The sequence below is a fragment of the Haematobia irritans genome, chromosome 3 (assembly GCF_050003625.1).
Source record: "Haematobia irritans isolate KBUSLIRL chromosome 3, ASM5000362v1, whole genome shotgun sequence".
NCBI classification, from domain to species: domain Eukaryota; kingdom Metazoa; phylum Arthropoda; class Insecta; order Diptera; family Muscidae; genus Haematobia; species Haematobia irritans.
The window spans coordinates 103,597,541-103,621,711 of NC_134399.1; the positions used below are offsets into that span (position 1 = coordinate 103,597,541).

Here is a 24,171-nt window from a genome sequence, read left to right on the forward strand (position 1 = left end):
AAGTCGGCTTAATTGTTTCTTGTTTATAAATAAAATGCATTATGTTTGGGTTTAATACTTTTGAGCTAATTTGTATTTGTATTTGTTTTGTTTTACAATAAGAAAATGAATAAACATTACATTTACGACTTAATTGCTATTACGATAAATACATTATTTATTTTTAGTACACATATAATTTAATTAAAAAAATAAAATAAAAAAAATAACCAAAATAAAACAATTACTGACGATCATTTGAAACGTTTTAAAATGCCGAAAATTGGGAGCACATTCACGATGTTTTTTTTGTTTTTTTTTGTAATTTACAAGTATTTTTTATGAACTTTCAAGTACATCTTGTTGTAATTATCTAAGAAAAAAATATACAATTTTATGAATATTATTAAATACCTTTTTTAATATCATTGATTGGTTGTTCACATTTGCATGGGGTATTTTATTTTATTTTTTTTTTCACTAAAAAAAATATATATATATATATATATATATATATATATATATATATATATATATATATATATATATATATATATATATATATATATATATATATATATATATATATATATATATATATATATATATATATATATATATATATATATATATATATATATATATATATATATATATATATATATATATATATATATATATATATATATATATATATATATATATATATATATATATATATATATATATATAAATACGCTGCTATAAACTAAAATGCACAAAATTTTATATACAATAAAAATCTAGATAGTAAAAGATTTTTTGTTTTTTTTTTTTTTTTTTATATAAATTAATTTATAATTTGTATTTAAAAAATTAAACAAAACAATAATAATAATTAACAATAATACATAGATACAAGGAGACCTTAACTAAGCTATGCTAAATGTGATTGAGCCAATTGTTTGCCATGATATTGATATAGTAACAAATGTCCTTGGTTCGCCATTTATATGTCATTGTCAAGGATATTTGTATGGACGTAAATATCATGGGCATTCTCTACCACAATGAATAATCTCATGTGTTTTGTCCTTTGATTCGAACAAAACAATATTCCTTTTTTACTCGGTTGATTAACCTTCAACTCAAACCTGTATGTGATCTTCATCATCGGATTGGTGTTGTGACGAACTATCCACCGATCGACCAGGTGGACTACCAGGATTTAGAGTAGGACTAGGCGACCTTGTACCAGCTGCATGAACGGGTGAGGATTCTGCCAAGGGGGTGGGTGGTGAGGGACTTGTAGGTATGGGTTTTATAACACCCAATGCGGTTGCAGTAATTCCTGGACCCGCACCACTGCCATTCGTTGCATGTGGTGGTGAGGTTGGAGCACTGGCTTGAGCTGTGGCAGCACTTTGATAATAGCTACTCAACGACGATAATGAACTGGAGGCTGTAAGATGTGAGAAAGGTGTGGCCGCGGCTGCCGCTACGGGTAAACCAGCCAAGTGACTCATATTTGGTACGCCAGCGTAAAGACTATAGGGTAAAGGTTTTTGCATAGCAGCTGCTGCAGCAGCTTGTCTATAGTATAGATCAATGGAATTTGGTGGATGACCAGCATGGGCAGATTGTGCTCCTGGATAGGGCCAGGCTCCTATATATGGAGAACCACCATAGAGACGTTGAAAAGCGGCAAAGTTTCCAGCTTCGGCCAGGAGTTCTAATCCTACAGCAGTTTGACGTTTCCATTTAGTTCTGAAAGAAACAGAAAAAAAAGAAAAAAAAACACTTAATTGAATTTCGTCTGGTAGAAGCGAATAAAGTTAATGTAAATGGATTTGGATATTTATGTGTCCATAGGCCTGTGGAGAGCATTTATAAAACGGTCATATGATTTATTTATAAATATACAAAATTGTAGCATACATTTAGGCTTTAAGAAAAAATTTTATTTTACCACAGATAGATAGTCAAAAACTACAAAAATAATATAATTTATCTATATTTAATAAAATATTAATTTTACGACCAAAATAATGATAATATATATTATTATAATTATATATGAAGTTTCTTGGATAAGGTAGATGTACATAACTCTTGTGTATAATTGTAATAATATTTTAAACATCTTTTTTTTTAAATATTTCTAAAGAATCTAAGAAACTTTCTTAATGTAATAGGTTTAGGGTTATTAACCTTTTGTTGGAATTTTACAGAATATTACTGGTAAATCAATTACTCTCCAGTCCAAACCATAAATTTTGCTACCAGAATTATATCCATAAGATTTTTAATTAGCCCTAACCTTTTATGAATTGTAGCATTTTGGATAATAGCACCATAAAGAACATTTTTCACATTACCTGAAATGTTTATATTTGTACCAAAAGCTAGCTTTGAGAAAATATTCATAATTTCCCAAAAAAGGAAAAAAATACGAATTTTATAATTTAATTTTCTAGGGGATAATTTTTGATGATTTAGATAAAAATGAGATTTAGCTTAAAAACGAATTAATACTTTGGAAAGTGTTTTATTTAAATATAGTCGATATACTAGGACCAATTATTTTTACTCAACTGATGACTTTCTCATTCGATTCATATATGTGGCCACCCAGCAAATAAAATTTGAAGTTTTAAAGGCACAATTTTTAAAACACTTCCAAAAATGTCCTCCCAAAGTTGTTCTTTATTTTAACTGCACAGGAAGTTCATTTGGGTCACATTTTTATAATTCGCTTTTTTCGCATTTTTAATGGGGATTTTAAATATTTATTGTTTCAAGTAGGTTAAAAGCAGACTAAGAATTAATAAAATAGTGCTAATTATTTAAATTTTGCCTCAAAAAATGCTAAATCCTATCTAAAAAAATTGCGAATTTTTTAAAATATTTGATGTCAAACGTTATAATGCATTAAAGATCATTAAAAATTTTAAAAATTATTTAGTTGTCAAAATATCACAAAATTTCTTAATTCACATCCAAAACAACGGATTCGTATCACACCTTAAGAAGTGATGCAAATTTAGTGCAACAGCTGTTGAAATGGTGGGCATCTGTCCTATGACAAGCCCATGTTAAATTCATTGCTTCTGCGTCAATTTTACACCTCTTCCGGATCCAAAAAGAGCATTTTAACTACTCTTTTGGCGATGCTTTTTTTTGCTGGGCTCACTGCCCATGCTATAATGAAGTTTAGAAATAAACGAATTTATTTCAGGCCCTGCTCTGAAATGGTCTCTTGATTGTCCTTGTTGTTCGATATCAGCAAAAGCGATAGTCATCTTGCCAACAACATTGTCACGCCTATAATTTCGTGCAGAGTCTGTGCCAGGCAATCTTTTGAAATGCCATGGCCAGTAAGAGATCGTGGGTTTTTGTCACTTTATTGTCAGTGATAATCTTTTTCGAGGTCCTTGACCTTTTTCATCAAAAGGGTTATATTATCGACTGACATCGAAATGGTCTTTAACTTTAGCTACTTACCCTCCAAACAAGTATGGAGTCGGCGAACGAAATTGCTCATTTTCCAATATTCTATTATATTTTTAGCCAAAAAAAAAATATTATCTAACACTAATAAAGTGTTTATATATTTAATTCAATATTACCCAGCAAACAAAACGCCGTCAACAAAGTATTGAAAATATCCGTTTTGCATAAGGAAGTTGTGCAAAATTAGTTCAGAAGCAATGCATTTTAAATATTCGTGTCTTAATTTCGTAAACAGAAAAAAATCCGTAGTTAAAAATTTTTTGAAATTCCTCCTTACAAATGGTTTTTATTTATCAACTGAAAAGAACTTCTTGTAAAGTGAAAAAGAAGTGCATCGCTAGATAATTAAATAAATTTCGGATTTTAATATAGTTTCAATGAAAATAACAATCTGTATTAATGCATATAGGAAGCGAAATATTCAATATTTGTGGGATTCGTGAAACATATGCTCCCGTCCGAATGTTGTTAATATAAATCTTGACAATTAAAACCATATGTTTGAGGAAATATAGTTCACTCTAAAAAATATCAAAAAAAGTTTAAATTTGTATTCCTAATTTTTGATTTTATTATTTTTTTATTTTTATTTTTTTTAATACAAATAAAAAAATTAAGATTAAAAAAATAAATCTTTAAAAACAATTTTATCCTAGTAAAATAAAAATATCATTTTTTTAGATTTTTTTAAATTAAGATTAGATCCTAAGCTAATGTAAATCCATAGTGGAGCATATGTGAGCTTTTACTCCATTTTTACCAGATTAATTTAACATAGCTCTCAAAAAATAATTGTTTTTTCTTGAATAATGCATAGTGCAAACACAAATTATTTTTACAATTTCAAAATTTGTTCACACGCATTCGTTAGAAGTGTGAAAAGTTATTTTCAAATTCAATGAGCTTTTATTACATTGTAATTCGTGGAAAATATGTTTGGTTTCGAGTTCTCATTATTTATTTTTTTTTTTAGAATATTTTCCATACAATTTTTTGCAATTTTTCAAAATTTATTCACTTTAGGCTAAGAAACATTGTTTCAATATTTTATGATAATTTGTTATAACCAATGTATGTATAATTTTTCTGGCTCGATGATTGTTTCGTGTTGTATAGCATTTGGCCTTTGGTTTGTTGGTTGTATATGCTGCTGTTGTTACAGTTGCAGTTGTTTGTGTGAATAATTGCTATTTCATAGTGGTCTTACACGCACCTATCGAATGGCCAGATCCATATGATATATATCCATCAGTAGCATTTTTATGCATTTCAATGTAAAAATTTTGGTACACAAAATACAAATATTCACATTTTATGCCTCAAACTCATTGTTCACGTTCTTCCCTTACAAAATGTTTTTCTGTTTGTCTTTGGGTCTTTCTAAATTTGCTTGCATTGCATTTTGCAAATGTAGCTGCTGTGGAGTTTTACGTTTTAGTTTATGGTTTCAAATGGTTTTTAATGTTGGCTGTTAAATGTGCAGCAGCTACCAAAAGTGGTAATTAAAAAACGCAAAACGAGCAACTGCATTAAAAAAATGAACTATCGACAAACCGGGGCTGTAAAGAACAATATGAGTGCACAGAAGCGTAGTGGCGGGTCGGATCTTTGTTTTCTCAATTTTAGATAAGTTTTTTTTTTTATATTTGGGTACCTTCACCATTGTATGAAATTAATTTAAATTTTTTGATTTGATAAAAACAAAATCTTCTAATTAAATTAAAATCATAGCAAGGTGCTAAAATTTATTATTTTCCAAAATGCTAACGGAACAGACTGTATGATATCATAATCTAAACCTAATATATATGTAGGAAATTCGGCACCATTGTGCTCCACTAGTCGCAAATTTTTCGATTTTTTCAAGCTTTGACACATTTGTGCCACATTTTTGTCATGGCTTTAAATTGCATACTTTTTTCATTTTGCTACCACTTTTTGTCATGTTATGACTCATTTTGTTAAAATATCTAGAAAAAAATTTTGCACAAGCTTTCTACAGAAATAAAATTTTGACAAAATTATATATAGAAATACAGTTTTTACAAAATTTTCTATCGAAATATAATTTTGACAACATTTCCTATTGAGGTGAAATTTTTGGGAAAAATCCTCTCCAATTAAGAGGTACTTCAATTTTCCATAGAAATAACATTTTGATAAATTATAAACTAAAATTGTGACAACATATTCTATATATATAACATTTTTGCAAAAATTTTCTATAGAAATAAAAATTTTGCTAAATTTTTCTATAGAAATAAAATTTTGCAAAACTTTTCTATAGAAATATAATTTTGAAAACATTTTCTATAGAAATAAAATTTTAACAAAATTTTCAAAATATAATTTTGACAACATTCTCTATAGAGGTGAAATTTTTGTAAAAGAATTTCTATAGAAAAAAAAATTCAAGAGCTTTCTACAGAAATAAAATTTTGACAAAAGAAATACAATATTGACAAAATTTTCTATCGAAAAAAATTTTGCAAAAAATTTCTCTCCAATTAAGAGGTACTTCAATTTTCTATAGAAATAACATTTTGACAAAATTATAAACTAAAATTTTCACAACATTTTCTATATAAATAACATTTTTGCTAAAATTTTCTGTTGAAATACAATTTTCCTAAAATTTTGTATTGAAATAAAATATTGCAAAACATCTCTATAGAAATAGAATTTTTAATAAATTTTTCTATAGAAATAAATTTTTGCAAAAATTTTCTATAGAAATAAAATTATGTAAAAAAGATTCTATAGAAATACAATTTTGACAAAATTTTCTATAGAAATATAATTTTGATAACATTTTCTACGGAGGTAAAATTTTTGCAAAAAAAAATCTATAGAATTAAAATTTTGCAAAAGCTTTCTACAGAAATAAAATGTTCGACAAAATTTTCTATAGAAATATATTTTTAATAAAATTTTCTATAAATTAAATATAAAACATTTCTTTCGGAAAAAATATTTATACTATACATAAAAATTTGGTGAACAACTTAATTAATAGTAATTTTTTTTTAATTTAGGTAGATTTTTGTGAAATTTTAGTAGATTATTTTTAGCACGAGTGACAGCCGTGATGATAATACATACAAAGTACCTCAAGTTTCAAAATGGTGAGCAAATCGCACTATGACTTGTAATTGCTCAAAAGGATAGATGGTAAAAAATGATCCATATTGGTAACCGAAATTCGACACATAATGCCCACAGTATTAGAAAAAGTTAAAAAAATATTGATTTTATAATGATAACATTTCAATAGTATATCCACTTTAAACCCTTTAGGTATCCACCAAACTACGTCCCTGTTTATTCAAAATAAAAAACGCAACTCTACATACAGCATAAACGTGTTACTAGCTGCCACAAATTTATAATAAATTCCACGAATTTGCAATAAGTTTTATAAGTATGTGAGGCACTTTTTAGCTGGTGGTCATGAAGGTGATGATGGTGTGCCATCTACCAGAAAGACAACAGCAGCAATAATGCAGACCACCAGTACCATTTGGTTTTGTGCTAAGTGGGCAATTTTCAGAAGGAACACTAACAAAAGCTAGTGTACGAAAAAAAAACTAAACAGCTCCCGGTGCTAAACTTTAACTGAATATCAAGCTCGAACAGAAGAGCTCTATGTAGTCTAGCAGAGACAAATGTCTATGGACAATGTTGGCTGGACTAGCAGCCTAAGTGGCTGGCTGGCTGGCTGCCTGATTGTTGTTTGAATAATTTATGGTTTGTTGGCAGCACCAGTGGCAGCAGCAGCAGTCTGGGTAATTTACAGATGCATATGGTAGAAAAATTGTCATATGTGTATGCTGGGGGATATTGTTTATTTTTGTTTTATCTCAAGTTGTGCCATGATTTTTACACCACCCCGAATGGTTTGAGAAAATTTATGACACATTAGCCAAATCTTCGTCTATACACTTCACCAAAGGCCTAAATGGACTTTTTGTTACTTTAGATATCATTTACACTTACCTTCGATTTTGATACCAAGTCTTAACTTGACAATCACTGAGATCCAATTTGTGGGCTAGCTCTTGTCTTTCTTGGACACTTAGGTATTTTTGTCTTTCAAAAGATTTCTCCAATGTCTGTAGCTGATGATCGGTAAAGGCGGTGCGTGCTTTGCGTTGCTTTTTACTTAGGCCACTCATGTCATTGGTGGAACCACTTTTAATACTATTGCCATCGTCATCTTTGCCTCCTGCAAAACAACAATGAAGAAAAAGAAACGCCACAAACAAAAAGGGCGGAGATATTTTATGTTAGCAACAAAATCAATGCAAAAAATACAAAAAACAGACAAACTACAAAATTTTACTAAAGGAAAGGGGAAACAAATCATACAAATCTCTATATATATACAAACACACACACACATACGGTCGCTAACTACCTCATAGTATTTATCAAGAAAGCAAAAAAGTTGATAAAAAAACTCATTTCCCTGGCTAGACTGTGTTAACTGAGCATAAAACCCCAAAACAAAAGACTTAAGACACAAACTTGTTTGGTTGGTTCCTAGAGGCCGCAACCAAAATGAATGATAAGTTGTGACTGCTCGTTAGTTAGTTCTCTTGTCTATGTAGTGGTGAGTTGTTTTCTCTTCGTTTTTTTTGCACTCAGATTTAATTATTACGTTTTTTATTATTATTGATTTGCTCGGTCATTATCTATTTTATAAATTTAATCACATTTGACTTTAGTAAATCTATCTCCAACTCTTGAGGCTCCCACCTTTAATTTATTTTTCTATTTATTTTTTTTTTTATAATTTGCATATGCCCATGCTGTTTAAGTGGATTTGTTATCGCATTTCGCTTTTCTATTTATTTTTTATTATTCTTAAAACGTTAAACAAATTGTTTTAATATTTATCTCATACTGTTGTAGGGGTTTGCATGTTTTTTTCATGATCGTTAACTGCTAACTAGCACTGCCTTCTATTAAAGTAATCATAATTTTATTTTATTTTTTAATTATATGCTAAGTGTAACTAATCTATGGAATTTCTTCCTCTATTTGGATAAATATTTAATGTGATTATAATGTAAAGGAAATTGCTTTTTGAGATTTTGCTAGATTTTTCTAAAATGTATGGACTATTTTATTGGTTAGGAGACTTGGGAATTTTTTATTAAAAATGAATATTTAATAACTAAAATTCATAGAAATAAAAATAGGATTTTTAAGTGTTTTTCTTTAAAATAAAATAATAAACCCAAATTAACGATTTTCCAGCAAGTCGGATATACTAAATTGGGACTTCAAGATTTTCGTAAAATAAAATTCTTGTATATAGTTGTTATATCAAAATATCGGCCATTCACACGGCGTCTCCTGATTTCAAATTTTAGGCTAGCTTAGAAATTGGGAATAGGGAGTACCAGACCAGAGATATTACTTTTAAATGGAAAAAATAGATTGGTCAGAATAAATAAAGACATTTAAAATAAAAAAGAATGTCTATAAGACTGTTTACCTATAGATTTATATATATGAAAAGCGTAGTTGTTACAGGGGCGAAAAGATTGAAGATGATGGCTTGTAATTCAAAACCTAATGAACCATCTGAATAAACTGGGTGAATAAAAGGCAAAAAGAATTAAACTTAGTGAACGCTTGGCTCACACACAGAAAAAATTCACAAAATTTTTTCTAATTAAAGTCTTAATTGTGTTAAAAAAATATTCAATTAAAGATTTAATTGATTCAACAAAAATTTTAATCGAAACAAAAATCAATCACAAAAATATAGTATACATTAATTTTTTAATTAGATTAATTAATTTTCAATTAATTTTTTAATTGATATTATCATTTCTGTGATTGGAGACATTTCAATTAAAAATTATTTGGATCAATTAATTTCGTGATTGAAGACATAAACCATATTTTTGTGTGCAGAGACAGAGAATGAAGCCGATTCGTTTTTTCGGTGGCGGCTGACACCAAATGTTTGCCTCCGGCGGCAGCTGATTGACGGTTAAGCCGACATAAATTTGTATATTCGGCGGCGGACAATTATCCATTATAAAACCAATTTCAAGTTATCCTAATGGTTAATTGGAAATTAATTGTACAATCAATCTTACAATCAAATTTACATTTGATTCAAATTTCCTGAGCTAAATTTTTGCAAAATTGTTGCAGCAGTTTGATATTGATTAATTGTGGGTGAATGGTTCAAAAATTTGGTGAAAAATACCACAATTATTAATACATTTTTCTGATTTAAATTAATATTTTTGATTGATTGACGGCTTAATTTGTGCATAGAGGCCATCACACAGAAAATATTTCACCAATATTTTTTCAATTAAAATATTATCATTATTAAATATTAATCTGGAAAAAAAATATTCAATTAAGAAAATTAATTTATTTTATAATCTTTTAATCAAAATAAATATTAATCACAAAAGTTAAATGAAAAAAAATTATAGCTTTAACCCCCTTTTTCATGAGCCTCGTTAGTGCTACGTTAGCTAACTAATTAGTAAACCGATCTGTGGACATATCTGTTATCTTGTCTATACATTCTATATGCCAGTTAGAAGCTTAACTGCTAGAAATTTTTCAGTTAAAGTTAACTGGAGAAAATATATTTGCAATTTACTTTCTGTTAACTGACAGTTAAAGCCTAACGGGGCTACATGAAAATGGCGGTAATTAGAAAAAATTAGAAAATTAGAAAAATCTATTTCTATATTTGTGATTTATTATATTCTTGTGACTTACATCACATTCATATGTTTTCAACACCCAGAAGGAGACGAGATAGACACATGGTGTCCTTGGCAAAAATGCTCAGGGTGGGCTCCTGAGTCGATATAGCCATGTCCGTCTGTCCGTGAACACATTTTTGTAATCAAAGTCTAGGTCGCAGTTTTAGTCCAATCGACTTCAAATCTGGCACAAGTATGTGTTTTGGCTCAGAATAGAACCCTATTGATTTTGGCAGAAATCGGTTCAGATTTAGATATAGCTCCCATATATATATATTTCGCCCGATATGGACTTATATGGCCTCTGAAGCCAGAGTTTTACACTAATTTGCTTAAAATTTTGCACAAGAAGAACAATTAGTACTATAGTCAAGTGTGCCAAATTTTATTGAAATCGGTTCAGATTTAGATATAGCTCCCATATATATCTTTCGCCCGATATGGACTAATACGGTCCCAGAAGGCAGAGTTTTACTCCAATTTGGTTGAAATTTTGCATTAGGAGTACAATTAGTAGTGTAGTCAAGTGTGACAAATTTTATTGAAATCGGTTCAGATTTAGATATAGCTCCCATATATAGCTTTCGCCCGATTTACACTCATATGACCACAGAGGCCAATTTTTTGCTCCGATTTACTTGAAATTTTGCACAGGGAGTACAATTAGCATAGCAGCTATGCGTGCCAAATTTGGTTGAAATCGGTTCAGAGTTAGATATAGCTCCCATATATAGCTTTCGCCCGATTTACACTCATATGACCACAGAGGCCAATTTTTAACTCCGATTTAGTTGAAATTTTGAACAGGGAGTAGAATTAGCATTTTAGCTATGCGTGCGAAATTTGGTTGAAATCGGTTCAGATTTATATATAGCTCCCATATATATGTTTTTCTGATTTCGACAAATATGGTAAAAATACCAACATTTTCCTTGTAAAATCACAACTGCTTAGTCGAAAAGTTGTAAAAATGACTCTAATTTTCCAAAATTTCTAATACATATATATCGAGCTATAAATCATGAATAAACTTTTGCAAAGTTTCCTTAAAATTGCTTCAGATTTAAATGTTTCCCATATTTTTTTACTAACATTGTGTTCCACCCTAGTGCATTAGCCGACTTAAATTTTGAGTCTATAGATTTTGTAGAAGTCTATCAAATTCTGTCCAGATCGAGTGATATTTAAATGTATGTATTTGAGACAAACCTTTATATGTTATATAGCCCCCAACACATTTGACGGATGTGATATGGTATCGAAAATTTATATCTACAAAGTGGTGCAGGGTATAATATAGTCGGCCCCGCCCGAATTTAGACTTTCCTTACTTGTTTAATTGCACTAAGTGTACAAAATCAAAATTTGATTATTCGAATTTAAAGAATTTCTTGATTGTAACGATTTTAACACTGAATTCAGGGTGGTGAGGCTACTTTCAAAAAATTATGTTTTGAGGAAGCAACTCAAATATCATATAAATTTAGGCTCTATAAAATAGAAATTAGGATACACACATCATTTATCAAATTTTATTTTTGCAATCTATTAATCAAAGTATTCGTGATCAGTTAAATATTAATTTAAAAATTTTATTTATAATAATTTTAAAATTGCGCTTCAAATTAAAAAAGAATCCCTTAATTAAAAAAAAAAAACAAGAATGGAAGTTCTCAAAAAAAAAAAATCATATTCAATTTTTGAACCTTTTTTAATTCCAAAGATTTAATATCCCTTAATAATTAATTACCATTTCTGGCAAATCCTACAATACATGTCCATGATGAATAATGTAATAATTTCTTCTCTAATATTTTGTCCACAAACTTTCTCTACCAATGTACAAAACATTCAATTTTAATTCACTTATACATATTTTTCTAATCTATTTTTATTGTCTGGCAACTAAATACCCATCATATGAATACCCTATAAAATACCATATTTACAAGTCAATGATTTAATGGTTTTCCGCCCAGAAAAAAGTAAAGAATATAAAACCAAAATAACATCCTCAACATGATTAACATAAAGTCAATAGAAATGTTTTTTTTTTTGAATGGTTTTTGTAAAAAAAAATAATTTACTCATATTAGTTGGGAGGTTCCATTTAACCCAACCATTTGCCATAATGTTGAACATTAAAACTCAACTATGGAAAATAAAAACAACGAACAAAATCACCAACTACAACAACCCATAACATAATTGTATATTTTTATGGCAAATAACAGAACATTCAACTGGAGTTCTGTATAATTTTCTAATATTAACTAATACATGAATGGGATTTTAGCAAAAAATAATAGAGAAGAAAAAAAAAACACAGCCAAAAGAATAGACGAAAACCAAAACTTCCTGTTGGCAGTAGGAATCACCACACATATGATGATAGACTATCAACGAAGAAAAAACACAAAATAGATGGAGGGACAAGCTATAAAAGATAACAAAACATTGGATATGAACATAACCACAGTTTATTCCAATGTTTATGGTCATAGAAATTAGCAGCTAATACTCCTCCCTATTGATGATAGCAGTAACAGCAAAAACAAAAAAAAAAAAAAGAAATTGAGGAAATTTAGCAAAATAAATAGCCAACATGAGTTAGGGAATAAAAACCGTTGAAGTTTTTCCACTACAATAAAAAATTTAAATGTCTCTTTGGTGTGGAGTATGTGAAGTCAAGTCAACTAACATTAAAAAGCCATCACTCTTTTTTGAATCCTCTTAATACAATGAACGAGAGAAATACCCACCACCCTAATCTCGAAACAAAATAGTTCATGTGAAAAATGTATAGCCCACCAATACCACAAAGGCTTCTCATGAAATGTCAGAAAATGAAAGAGAGTACTCCAAATAACACTTCAAGTCAACGGGGTTCTTTTTCATTAGCCTAGACTATAATGCACGTTTCATATTCATGGTAAATTCGCATATTCCAGCTGCGAGTACATTAAAGCGAAAATAATCGCTACATCCGGTAAAACGATAAAAATTGCCTCAACGAAAAACAAATAAAACCAAAAAATACCAAAATCAAATTAAACATTGAATTTTATTTGCTTTTAAATTCAAGCGAAAATTTATGTTGGCTCCTTTTATATACTGGAGTTTGCCAAATTTCAAAAAAAAAAATATATACGAAGACTACCTTGTGTACAGTAAAAGCTCCTCTGTCAGTGGGAGGAAATTACCTATGGAAAGAAAGTACTTTTTTTCAAATGTAAGTATTTGGTGTTTTTTTCCTTTTTTAAGTTATTTACTCATAATAGTTTCACCGTAATTTTTGCCATTATTTGTTTTTGGGCCATTTTTTGTTTTAGTGGATCAGTGCAGTTGGTATGAGACGGGGTGGGATAGTCAGTCTACCTCAATTAAATTGTCTTCACGGGAAATGGCTGGTGTAATAAATTTCATTAAATTCATTACAATATGAATAGAAGTAGGAAATTGCCTTTACCTTTTAAATGCTATGATGATATAATGTTTTAAAGTGATGGGTGGGGGAGATTACAAAATTAACACAAGAAAAAAGTATTCGCTACAAGTAGATTTGTTAATTTAAGACTTTCAAAAATTTGAGTTTTCAAAAGCAAACAACAAATTATTAAGTAAACGTTAGCAATTGAAAAATTTTCCACAATGGCTTTTTTAGTTTCAATTAAAAGTTTGTAATACATCGAGATGCCATATCGATGTCCTCATTCCAGAGTACGCTAAGTCGATTTAGCAGTTTTTGACGGAGTTCGTTGTTTTTTATTCGGATTGATGTGAATTGCATCCTGTCAAAAATCCGAATTTATTGGAACTGTGACTAAAATTTTAAAAATTTCTAATCCTAAAAGGGCAATAAACATGATTTTAAGACATACAAAAGTAAATTTATATCTTATACGGTTTTTGAGAAATTTAAAAAAAAATTAAACTTGTTTCTTGTAAAATTCACTTTTTCGACTTAGCGTACTTTGGAATGGAGACATCGATATTTATTACAAATATAAATTCGATCAATAAATAAGAATATACCCATATTTTTATACGCTTCACCATAGGATGGGTCATTCCGTTTGGAACACATCGAAATATTGCTCTAAGACCCCATAAAGTATATATATTCTGGGTCGTGGTGAAATTCTGAGCCGATCTAAGCATGTCCATCCGTTTTTCAGCGGTGGATTATCCCACCTCAGTGATGCTGGTGACATTTCTGAGGGTTTCAAAGCTTCTCTAAGTGGTTTCACTGCAATGTGGAACGCCGTTCGGACTCGGCTATAAAAAAGAGGTCCCTTGTCATTGAGCTTAACATGGAATCGGGCAACACTCAGTGATAAGAGAGAAGTTCACCAATGTGGTATCACAATGGACTGAATAATCTAAGTGAGCCTGATACATCGGGCTGCCACCTAACCTAACCTAACCTATGTCCATCCGTCCGTCTGAAGAAATCACGCTGACTTCCGAACGAAGCAAGCTATCGACTTGAAACATGGCACAAGTAGTTGTTATTGATGTAGGTCGGATGGTATTGCAAATGGGCCATATCGGACCATAAACCGACGCTCAGATTTGTCTTGCGGATCCTCTTGGAGGAGCAAAAATCCGATCTGGTTGAAATTTTGTACATGGTGTTGGTATATGGCCTCTAACAACCATGCAAAACTTGGTCCACATCGGTCCATAATTATATATAGCCCCCCATATAAACCGATCCCCCGATTTGGCTTGCGGAGCCTCACAGAGAAACAAATTTCATCCGATCCGGTTGAAATTTGGTACGTGGTGGCAGTATATGGTTTTTAATAAGCATGCAAAAATCGGTCCATAATTATATATAGCCCCCCATGAAAACCGATCCCCCGATTTGGCTTACGGAGCCTCACAGAGAAACAAATTTCATCCGATCCGGTTGAAATTTGGTACATGGTTTCAGTATATGGTCTTTAATAACCATGCAAAAATTGGTCCATACCGGTTTTAATTATATATAACCCACATTTACACCGATCCCCAGATTTGACCTCCGGAGCTCTTGGAGGAGCAAAATTCATCCGATCCGGTTGAAATTTGGTACGTGGTGAAATTTGTTACATTGCGCTAACAACAATGCCAAAATTGGTCCATATCGGTCTATAGTTATATACGAGTATAGCCGATCCCCAAAAATAATCTACCAAAATTTTATTACTATAGAAAATTTTGCGAAATTTTTTTTTTCTATGCAAAAATGTGTCAAAATTTTATTTCTATAGAAAATTTTGTAAAAATTTTATTTCTATAGAAAATTTTGTTAAAATTTTATTTATATAGAAAATTTTGTCAAAATTTTATTACTGTAGAAAATTTTGTCAAAATTTTATTTCTATAGGAAATTTTGTCAAAATTTTGCCATCGGCAAGTGTTACCGCAACCCAAATAATTCGATTGTGAATGTCTGTCTTTAGTGCAAGTTTCTATGCAATCTATAGTGGAGGGTACATAAGATTCGGCCTGGCCGAAATTACGGCCGTATATACTTGTTATAAATGAAGTTATGGGAGCTATAAAAAATAGCAAAAACGATGAACATGTGTAAAATTTGAAAGAGATTGCTAAATAAATAAATATAATTATGTCATATTTATCAAGAATGGGCGAAATTCACTGAAAAATATTGACTAATATTAAGGATTACTAAACATACATTTAAGGACAGACAATTTATACAATATTAAAGGCAAACTTCTTTAAAATAAAGAAAATTAAAATTAAATTAAATAATTCCTAATCTATGAGACTTTGAAATCTACGTCCCTACTTTAAAATAGCATGTTTTTGGAATATGGCAAATTTTCCTTCATTTCAAGAAAAACATTTTGACTTAAAGAAATATTCTTAAAATTAACTGAATCTTTGGATTAAATATAAAAAACCTTCAAATATAGACTAAAACATATTTTGAGGATTTTTGTATCTTTGGTTAAATTTTTTTTAATTTTATTTATATTTGTTTGGTTCGGCTTGAGGTCATGAGGTTTTTTTAATTAAAACATTTTTACTATGAAATTGTGTTATAATTTAGATTTTTAAACTGAAATTTATTTGTTAGTGCTTTATATATGTTGAAAAAGAACTATCCCTAAATTAAATCTAGCTTTAAAATACCTAAAAATGCCTTTATTTTATGGACAGACATATGCACCGATTTTTTTAATCTAATGCCAATTTGGTTCTGACTACAATCCCTAAAAAAGTAAAAAGAAATTGTAACTTATTTTAAACTTTGAACGTAGTTTTTTATCACGAAATTATTTACTCCAATTAACATGAAATTGATTCAATCAAGTTTATTCAAAATTATTTCAAATTTAATTTAAATATTTACTGAAAAATGATTGTTGATATTTCTTTCTATGCATATAAATCAAAAATATCTCTATAAAGTGTTTCGCATATGAATTTTATATTTATTTTTTATTGATTTGGCATTAGAGCAGAAATATATAAAGGGGGCATATTTTTAAATGCCATTAAATTTAGGTTTATTTTCTATTAGAAAATACACAGAAAAAAGTAAAGCCAATACGAACTCAAAATGTCCTTTTTGAATCGGATCAGAAGCAATGAATTTTACAGTGGCTTGTCATAAGGTGGAAGTCACATTTTTAAATATTGTGCTTTTTCATTATTTCGGGAAATTTTAAAACGTATAGTATTTTATTTGGTTTTACAGTTTTTTACACCGGATTAAATTCAGAAAATTGAAATTTATGGCATAAACATTATAAATCAAAAATCTGTTATATAACAATTCAAATTTTCGATATACCAGAATAATAAATGTAAGGTAACTCGACAAATTATTTTTTTTCTGAGCCTGTTAGTGTGGAATAAGAGTATTTTTGGATATATACAATTTTATTGACTACTAAATTGGCAAAAAAATGTCCATATTATCTTGCCTGGGACTGTTCATAAAAAGGAAGAAACTTGGTCCATTTTTATTTCTATTAATTTTAGGTATCAGAAGAGCAATCCTCCTTAGATTTGCATAAGACCAATACCAATAATTAATGCTAATTATTGGTGGAGTAAGATATTAAGCCTTTTTTTATTTGCATCATGTTAAATTAATTTCATTTAGGGTTTTTCCAAGATTAAAATGCGATTTCAAATAGATTTTTTTTTAATTTCTTACACTATTTGTAAACCTAAAATTTTATTATTTCTATTTTATTATTTATTTATCTAATTTTTTTTTGAAAATAATTAATTCTAAACACAAATCCCACCAAAAATAGCAAGCGGTAAATCTCAATCTAATATCATAACTCTTCGTTTTCATTCCACCCTTTTCCAAGATTATGGCAGAAAATTCTGAAATAATGTGAGGGGCATAACAAAAGATGATTGCAATTCGTTGAAAAATTGAAACCAAGCATGAAAATGCAATTTTTCTAGTGATGTTTGAGTGCAAAAAAAAAGGTAAACGTATGAAGAGCAGTAATCATATGAGTAACACAAATTCATTTCATTGTTGTTAAATTTTTCTGCCTGCTTTACTCAGGCAATTGCAGTTAGGTTGAATATGATTTTTTTATTTTTATTTTTATATTAAGTTAAATAAACTATATAAGTGGTTTTAAATTGAAATTAGACTTTTCAGTTCCTATATAAACGCCAAACGTAAAATTGTTGGCAAATATGCCTTCTAATATTGAATTTTTTTTGCATCACACTATGAATGTTATTTTTTCTCTATACTTTGCCGGTTGTTGGTTTATAATAGATTTTGTTTGCCGTTGATTGTTGTTTAAAAAAATTTGCTTTTATTTCTATTTACATGGTCTTATGATTTTGTTATTTCCTAATATGTTCTGTTGTACGATTTGCCATGTTAGTATGTTGTCGATGTTAGTGTTATATTTTTTTTTTTACTTTGTCTTATGGGTAAGTATGTTTTCAGTTTAAGGCAAATTGTTGAGGTTTTTTTGTATGCATGTTGCACGTTAAATATTGCTTGATATCATGAAGAGTAGGAATAAGGTAAAAAAAAACTGAAATTATATCACTTAAGCAAACATGCTAGTTTAACATTGCATTTGAAAAAAAAGAAAACTCTTTAGACAAAAGACTTAAGTGACAAACTTGTTTTTGCTTTTCGTTTTATTTTCTATGATATAGATTTTGACACATTAACAACATCCAGTATGGGCTGAATGGTTTGCTAAAATTTTAGTTCATTTTGTTAAGATTTTATTTTTTGTCATATATATTTGGTATTTTTTGCAAAATGTTTTTCGATTTTTTGGGGTTTATGTGGCCTTGTCATATGAATTAGATTTTCATATAATTATAGATTTTGTTTATGTAATGGTAGTTTTTTATTTTTATTAATCAAGAGTTTTAAGCGATAAAATAAAAAAAAAACGAAAAAAATATTCTCTCATAATTCGCTTTCTCAATATTTTTCTCCGGAATTTTGCGCAATTGAAATAATTGTTTTTAGTGCCGAAAATTAGTGAACCTAACATGGGTTAATAAATGAATAGCATCTAATTAAATTAAATTGAACTAACAAAAACTAATAAAAACATTGAGCTGTTTTTCTAACAGTTAACTTTAAATATCCTATACTGTAATTCATCATTTTTAGTTCATGTTTTCTTTAACAAAACTTCAAATTTCTGAGCATTCGATATACAATTATTATAAAAATGCATTGTAAAATGTTCGCCGTTAACGAAGTAGGGTTTTAAGATATTTTAAGTCTAATGTCCGTTTTCAAAATAATGTACGCGCAGTATATCGAAGGTATTTATACAGAAAGAGAAGTTTTAAAGTTTAATAAAACTTTATTTAAAATTTAAAGTCTTTGAATTTCGTTCCGATCTAGTAATTATATCTATGAGAGATTCCAATTAATAGTGTTTAAGAAATCATTGCAGTAGTTCTCATTATAAATAAAATGAACACAATTTGAAATTGAAATACCCACTATAATCCATTTTATGAGATATCATTTACAAAAATTTTCTATACAAAAAACATTTTGACAAAATTTTCTATAGAAATAAAATTTTGACAAAATTTTCTATAGAAATAAAATTTTGACAAAATTTTCTATTAAATAAAATTTTGACAAAATTTTCTGTACAAATAAAATTTGTTGGCAAAATTTTCTATACAAAATAAAATTTTGACAAAATTTTCTATAGAAATACAATTTTGACATAATTTTCTTTACAAATAAAATTTTGACAAAATTTTCTATAGAAATAAAATTTTGACAACATTTTCTATAGAAATAAAATTTTGACAAAATTTTCTATAGAAATAAAATTTTGACAAAATGTTCTATGGAAATAAAATTATGACAAAATTTTCTATAAAAAGAAAATTTTGACAAAATTTTCTATAAAAATAAAATTCTGACAAAATTTTCGATAGAAATAAAACTTTACCAAAATTTTTATAGAAATAAAATTTTACCAAAATTTTTATAGAAATAAAATTTTGTGAAAATTTTCTATAGAAATAAAATTTTGACACAATTTTCTTTACAAATAAAATGTTGACAAAATTTTCTATAGAAATAAAATTTTGACAAAATTTTTTATAAAAATAAAATTCCGACAAAATTTTCGATAGAAGAAAAATTTTACCAAAATTTTTATAGAAATAAAATTTTACCAAAATTTTTATAGAAATAAAATTTTGTGAAAATTTTATATAGAAATAAAATTTTGACAAAATTTTCTATAGAAATAAAATTTTGACAAAATTTTCTATGGAAATAAAATTATGACAAAATTTTTTATAGAAAGAAAATTTTGACAAAATTTTCTTTAAAAATAAAATTCTGACAAAATTTTCGATAGAAATAAAATTTTACCAAAATTTTTATAGAAATAAAATTTTACCAAAATTTTTATAGAAATAAAATTTTGTGAAAATTTTCTATAGAAATAAAATTTTGACATAATTTTCTTTACAAATAAAATGTTGACAAAATTTTCTATAGAAATAAAATTTTGACAAAATTTTCTATAAAAATAAAATTCCGACAAAATTTTCAATAGAAATAAAATTTTGACAAAATTTTCTATAGAAATAAAATTTTGACAAAATTTTCTATAGAAATAAAATTTTGACAAAATTTTCTATAGAAATAAAATTTTGACAAAATTTTCTATACAAATAAAATTATGACACAATATTCTATAGAAATAAAATTTTGTGAAAATTTTCTAAAGAAATAAAATTTTGACATAATTTTCTATAGAAAAAACTTTTTAACAAAGTTTGCTATAGAAATAAAATTTTGTTAAAAAATATTAAACCGATTTCTTGAAAAAATCCCCAAATTTATAGAAATTCCCCAACTCAGAAATTTCGTCCCCATTCACACGAAAAAATATCCCCATTTTGGGGAAAAACCCCCAACACTGGCAACACTGCATACGTGAGATATAAAAATTTGATTGGTTTGTGCATATGTTTTAAAAATGTATAATATAAACTGAATCTTTTGTTTTTAACGTATAGACAATTTGCAGGTCCATAGCTCAACTCTCAGAAAGGCCCCACTACAATTTTTATTTTTTAATTGGAATCAACTTAAATGAAATATGAAAATTATTTGTTTGCTTTAGTTTAGATTAGAGAATATACATATGTATTTTTTCAATCTACAATAAAAATAACAAAAAAGTTCGTTTGGAAAAATGACCTACATAATGGAAAATTTTACTTATTTTTATGTTCCATGTTTAGGTTTGTCGAAAACATATTGCCGAAAGAAAATATTTTTCCATATATAATTATTGTTCCATTTAATTTTTCGATGACCCTATTTGCATTAAACAAAAAAATAATTACTAAACAATTAAACTATCTTGGGCTTCAAATTATTTCGGTGAGGAATTGTCGAATTAATATAAATTTAGAATTTTTAGGAAGTTTTGCTTTCATTGTAACTATTTTAAAGTTAATCTAGTTAAACTTGATATGACGGCGTTGATGGATATAAAAATAGCGGCAAAAATTATGCAAAACCAAAATTTCATATCGAAAAAATAATATTGATATTTATATTTATTTTATTTTATTACACTGAAAAAACAGTGAACCAACCAGGAAGAAAACTTTCGGTTAATTTTAGAAAATTTTGAATATTTTTAGAAAATTTGAATTAAACCGTATTACAAACGCTGGCATCACGCCGATGTCACAAAAATAAGTAAATATTTTTCGACAAATTCAAGAAAATGTATTAGACATAATTAAGTTGTGTATAATTTTTTCTCCTTTTTTAGTTCATTTAACTAACGTAGGCAAAAAATTATTAGAGTAAAGCAAACTTTCTCCAAAAACAATAATTCCATGAACTTAAATAAAGTTAAATTGGCTTTAGTGAAATAAATGGTTGACTTTTTTTTGAGTGTAAATAGCGCTAAAATAAAACATATCGTTAAAATCATGATACAAATTATGCCTTTCAACAAAACGGAAGTGCGTTTGTCTAAACAAAGTGTCGGCCAACTCTACGACTACATTTATTAAAACCATTATTTTAATTTAAGGAAATAGTTCCCTCCCATTTGGGACATGTTTAAATATCATTAAAAGAGTAAACAATTCCCCACAATTTATTCTATTTTATTTTGATAGAATTTTTCAGATCAGAAATTTTTGTAAATTCTTTACTTGTTCCAATCTGTAAGAATTTGTATCAAATGTTTAACTTTAACTGCCAAACGTTTTGTGTAATAAAATAAAAGATTTTAATAAATAAGGTTTATGCCGCTAGTAGTAGCCATGTGCTCACTTTTTCATTGCCAAATTTCTTTTACAACTCCCCGTCGGCGCCTGAAAGTATGTACTGCCAAGTTTCAGACATAGACAATCAGGATTGCCGGCTAATTCTATCAAGAGTTAACTCAGATAAATTAAAAGGAAAATGATTTTTCAATAATTTTTAACTCAGAGTAAAAATGGAAATTTATCAGTATTTTTTGGAATAGCGGTAATTAGACCTCTAAATCAAAAATTTTCTCTTAATATCAAACACTATTGAAAAATATTCGGACTTAGATTTAGGATGCTGGCTATACATCATTAAGATAAAAAAACTTAGTATACCATGCATACTCAGTAGTGGTGGAGGATACAAATAGGATGAGAATAACCATTTTGCTGTGCAAGAAATTTACAACTTGTATAGGTTTATAAATTTTTTAATTATTTTTCAAACTGATTTTCCTCGTATATGTTTGTGGTGGAAATTATTTTATCCACCACCGAATTACTTCTAATTTCTCTAAAGAATTGCTTAAGTATTTGCGTAGGAAAATGGCATAATATTTGGGAAAACACAAACCAAAGTTTTGTAACGATCCGTTTCATGCATTTTTTGTTTGAAATGTATTTTTCTTACAAATAATGCACAAATTATATTTATATTTGCGATGCAAACCCCAAGCAATTTTTTGATCGTTATCCTAATCCTATATCTCAACCTATCACCTAATCCCTAAACCATAGTAAATCAAAGCTCACCTCACCATTACTACAAACGCTGTTATCGTCCATGTGTCCACCGCTGCCATTCTCGCTATCACAATCATCATTGTCCTGATAGTCACTGCTATCATCCAATTCGGCTCCATGGTTACGTTCCACAGCGGCAGCTCTAGCGGCTGCCGCTGCATTTGCCGCCTGGGCATAATGTTGTTGCATAGCAGCAGCATATTGGGCCACATTGAGACCATTCGAACCCATTTGTGTTGCACCGACGGGAAAATGTAATTTATGAGCTGCCGAGGGGTGAGTAGCGGCTGAATTTAATCCAGTGGGAGATGTATTCGAATGGGAGTGTTGTTGTTGTTGCTGCTGTTGATGTTGTTGTTGCTGCTGCTGCTGATGATGAGCCAAAGCCGGATGATGACCAGCAATCAATGGCAATGGCTGACCCAAAGGATGATGTGGGCCATGAGGATGCTGTAGAGGATGCAATGGATGTGATGTCAAATGTTGTGGAGGCGAAGGATGTTGGTGAGGATGATGTGGATGTTGAGCCGGTGGAGAATGTGAAGGCTCCGAATTATTGTTGTTGTTATTTTGCTGCTGTTGCTGTTTATAGAAGGCGGCCGCTGCATTAGCTGCCTCAACGGCAGCAGCAGCAGCTGCACTACCCGCCAAAATATCATTGATCATGAAACGTGAACGATTTGGTTTGAGATTGGACATTTTCTGATGTTCACTGGCATTAAGGGTCGGTGTTAATATGGTCATTGAATCTTTCATGGCCACCACACTTTTCATCAAAGCAATGTATAAATAAAACACACACTAAACACGTTTGTATAAAAATAATCCACAAGCTTTGGTTTATTGCAAATATTTTACAATTTTTGTTTATGTTTTTTTTTTTTTTTTTTTTTGTGAAACCACAACTTTATAAATTTTGTTTTTGTTTATAGCCACTTTTTTAAGGTTCACCAATATTTTGTTTTGGTATGAAACATTTTATTTTAAATTGTTTGTTCGTATATTTTTTTTCTATCAAAAACCTTGTAATTTGTTTTCGTTTTAAATTCTTTTGAATATCTTTTTATCTTTATTTTTCTTAACTTGTTTTTCTTTCCAATTGTTTAACGCGCTTGCAACGTTCACATTCACGCTCAAAACGAAACTAACCGCACCTGCTCAAGTCTCAGACACAAAACGTATCTTACAGTTTCAACTTGTGCCGACTGAATGAACGTTGAATAAGCCCAAAAACCAGTAATTGCTCACTTTGTTAAGAGTTTGGCAGAAGGCAGTAGCATGGGCAGCAGCTCTGAAATAGTGGTAGTTTTTTCTACTTCAAAACACATACACATACACATCCTCACTCAAATTTATCACAGGGAATCAAAAACAAACAACATCATCTCATTCATGTAGTTGTGGTAGTATTGAA

The 24,171-nt window shown here is 28.8% G+C and overlaps 1 protein-coding gene across 1 annotated transcript; it reads right to left on the bottom strand.

Annotated features, from left to right (window-relative positions):
• Positions 1 to 724: 724 nt before the first annotated feature.
• On the bottom strand, positions 725 to 23,947 carry B-H1 (homeobox protein BarH1). The gene is made up of 3 exons (XM_075300852.1): positions 22,772 to 23,947; positions 7,468 to 7,696; positions 725 to 1,725 (listed from the first exon to the last, which is right to left on the bottom strand). Exons 1-3 carry the CDS (start codon positions 23,529 to 23,531, stop codon positions 1,107 to 1,109), a joined length of 1,608 nt encoding a protein of 535 aa, XP_075156967.1. The 5' UTR covers positions 23,532 to 23,947; the 3' UTR covers positions 725 to 1,106.
• Between the last annotated feature and the right edge of the window lie 224 nt (positions 23,948 to 24,171).

What these genes read in the sequence shown, in the direction of transcription:
- B-H1 (XM_075300852.1), bottom strand. Translation starts at nt 23,531, where the DNA reads ATGAAAAGTGTGGTGGCCATGAAAGATTCAATGACCATATTAACACCG. An exon ending in TAACAGCGTTTGTAGTAATG is followed by an intron (nt 7,697 to 22,771) that starts GTGAGGTGAGCT and finishes GTTGTTTTGCAG; the next exon opens with GAGGCAAAGATGACGATGGC. An exon ending in ACTTGGTATCAAAATCGAAG is followed by an intron (nt 1,726 to 7,467) that starts GTAAGTGTAAAT and finishes TGTTTCTTTCAG; the next exon opens with AACTAAATGGAAACGTCAAA.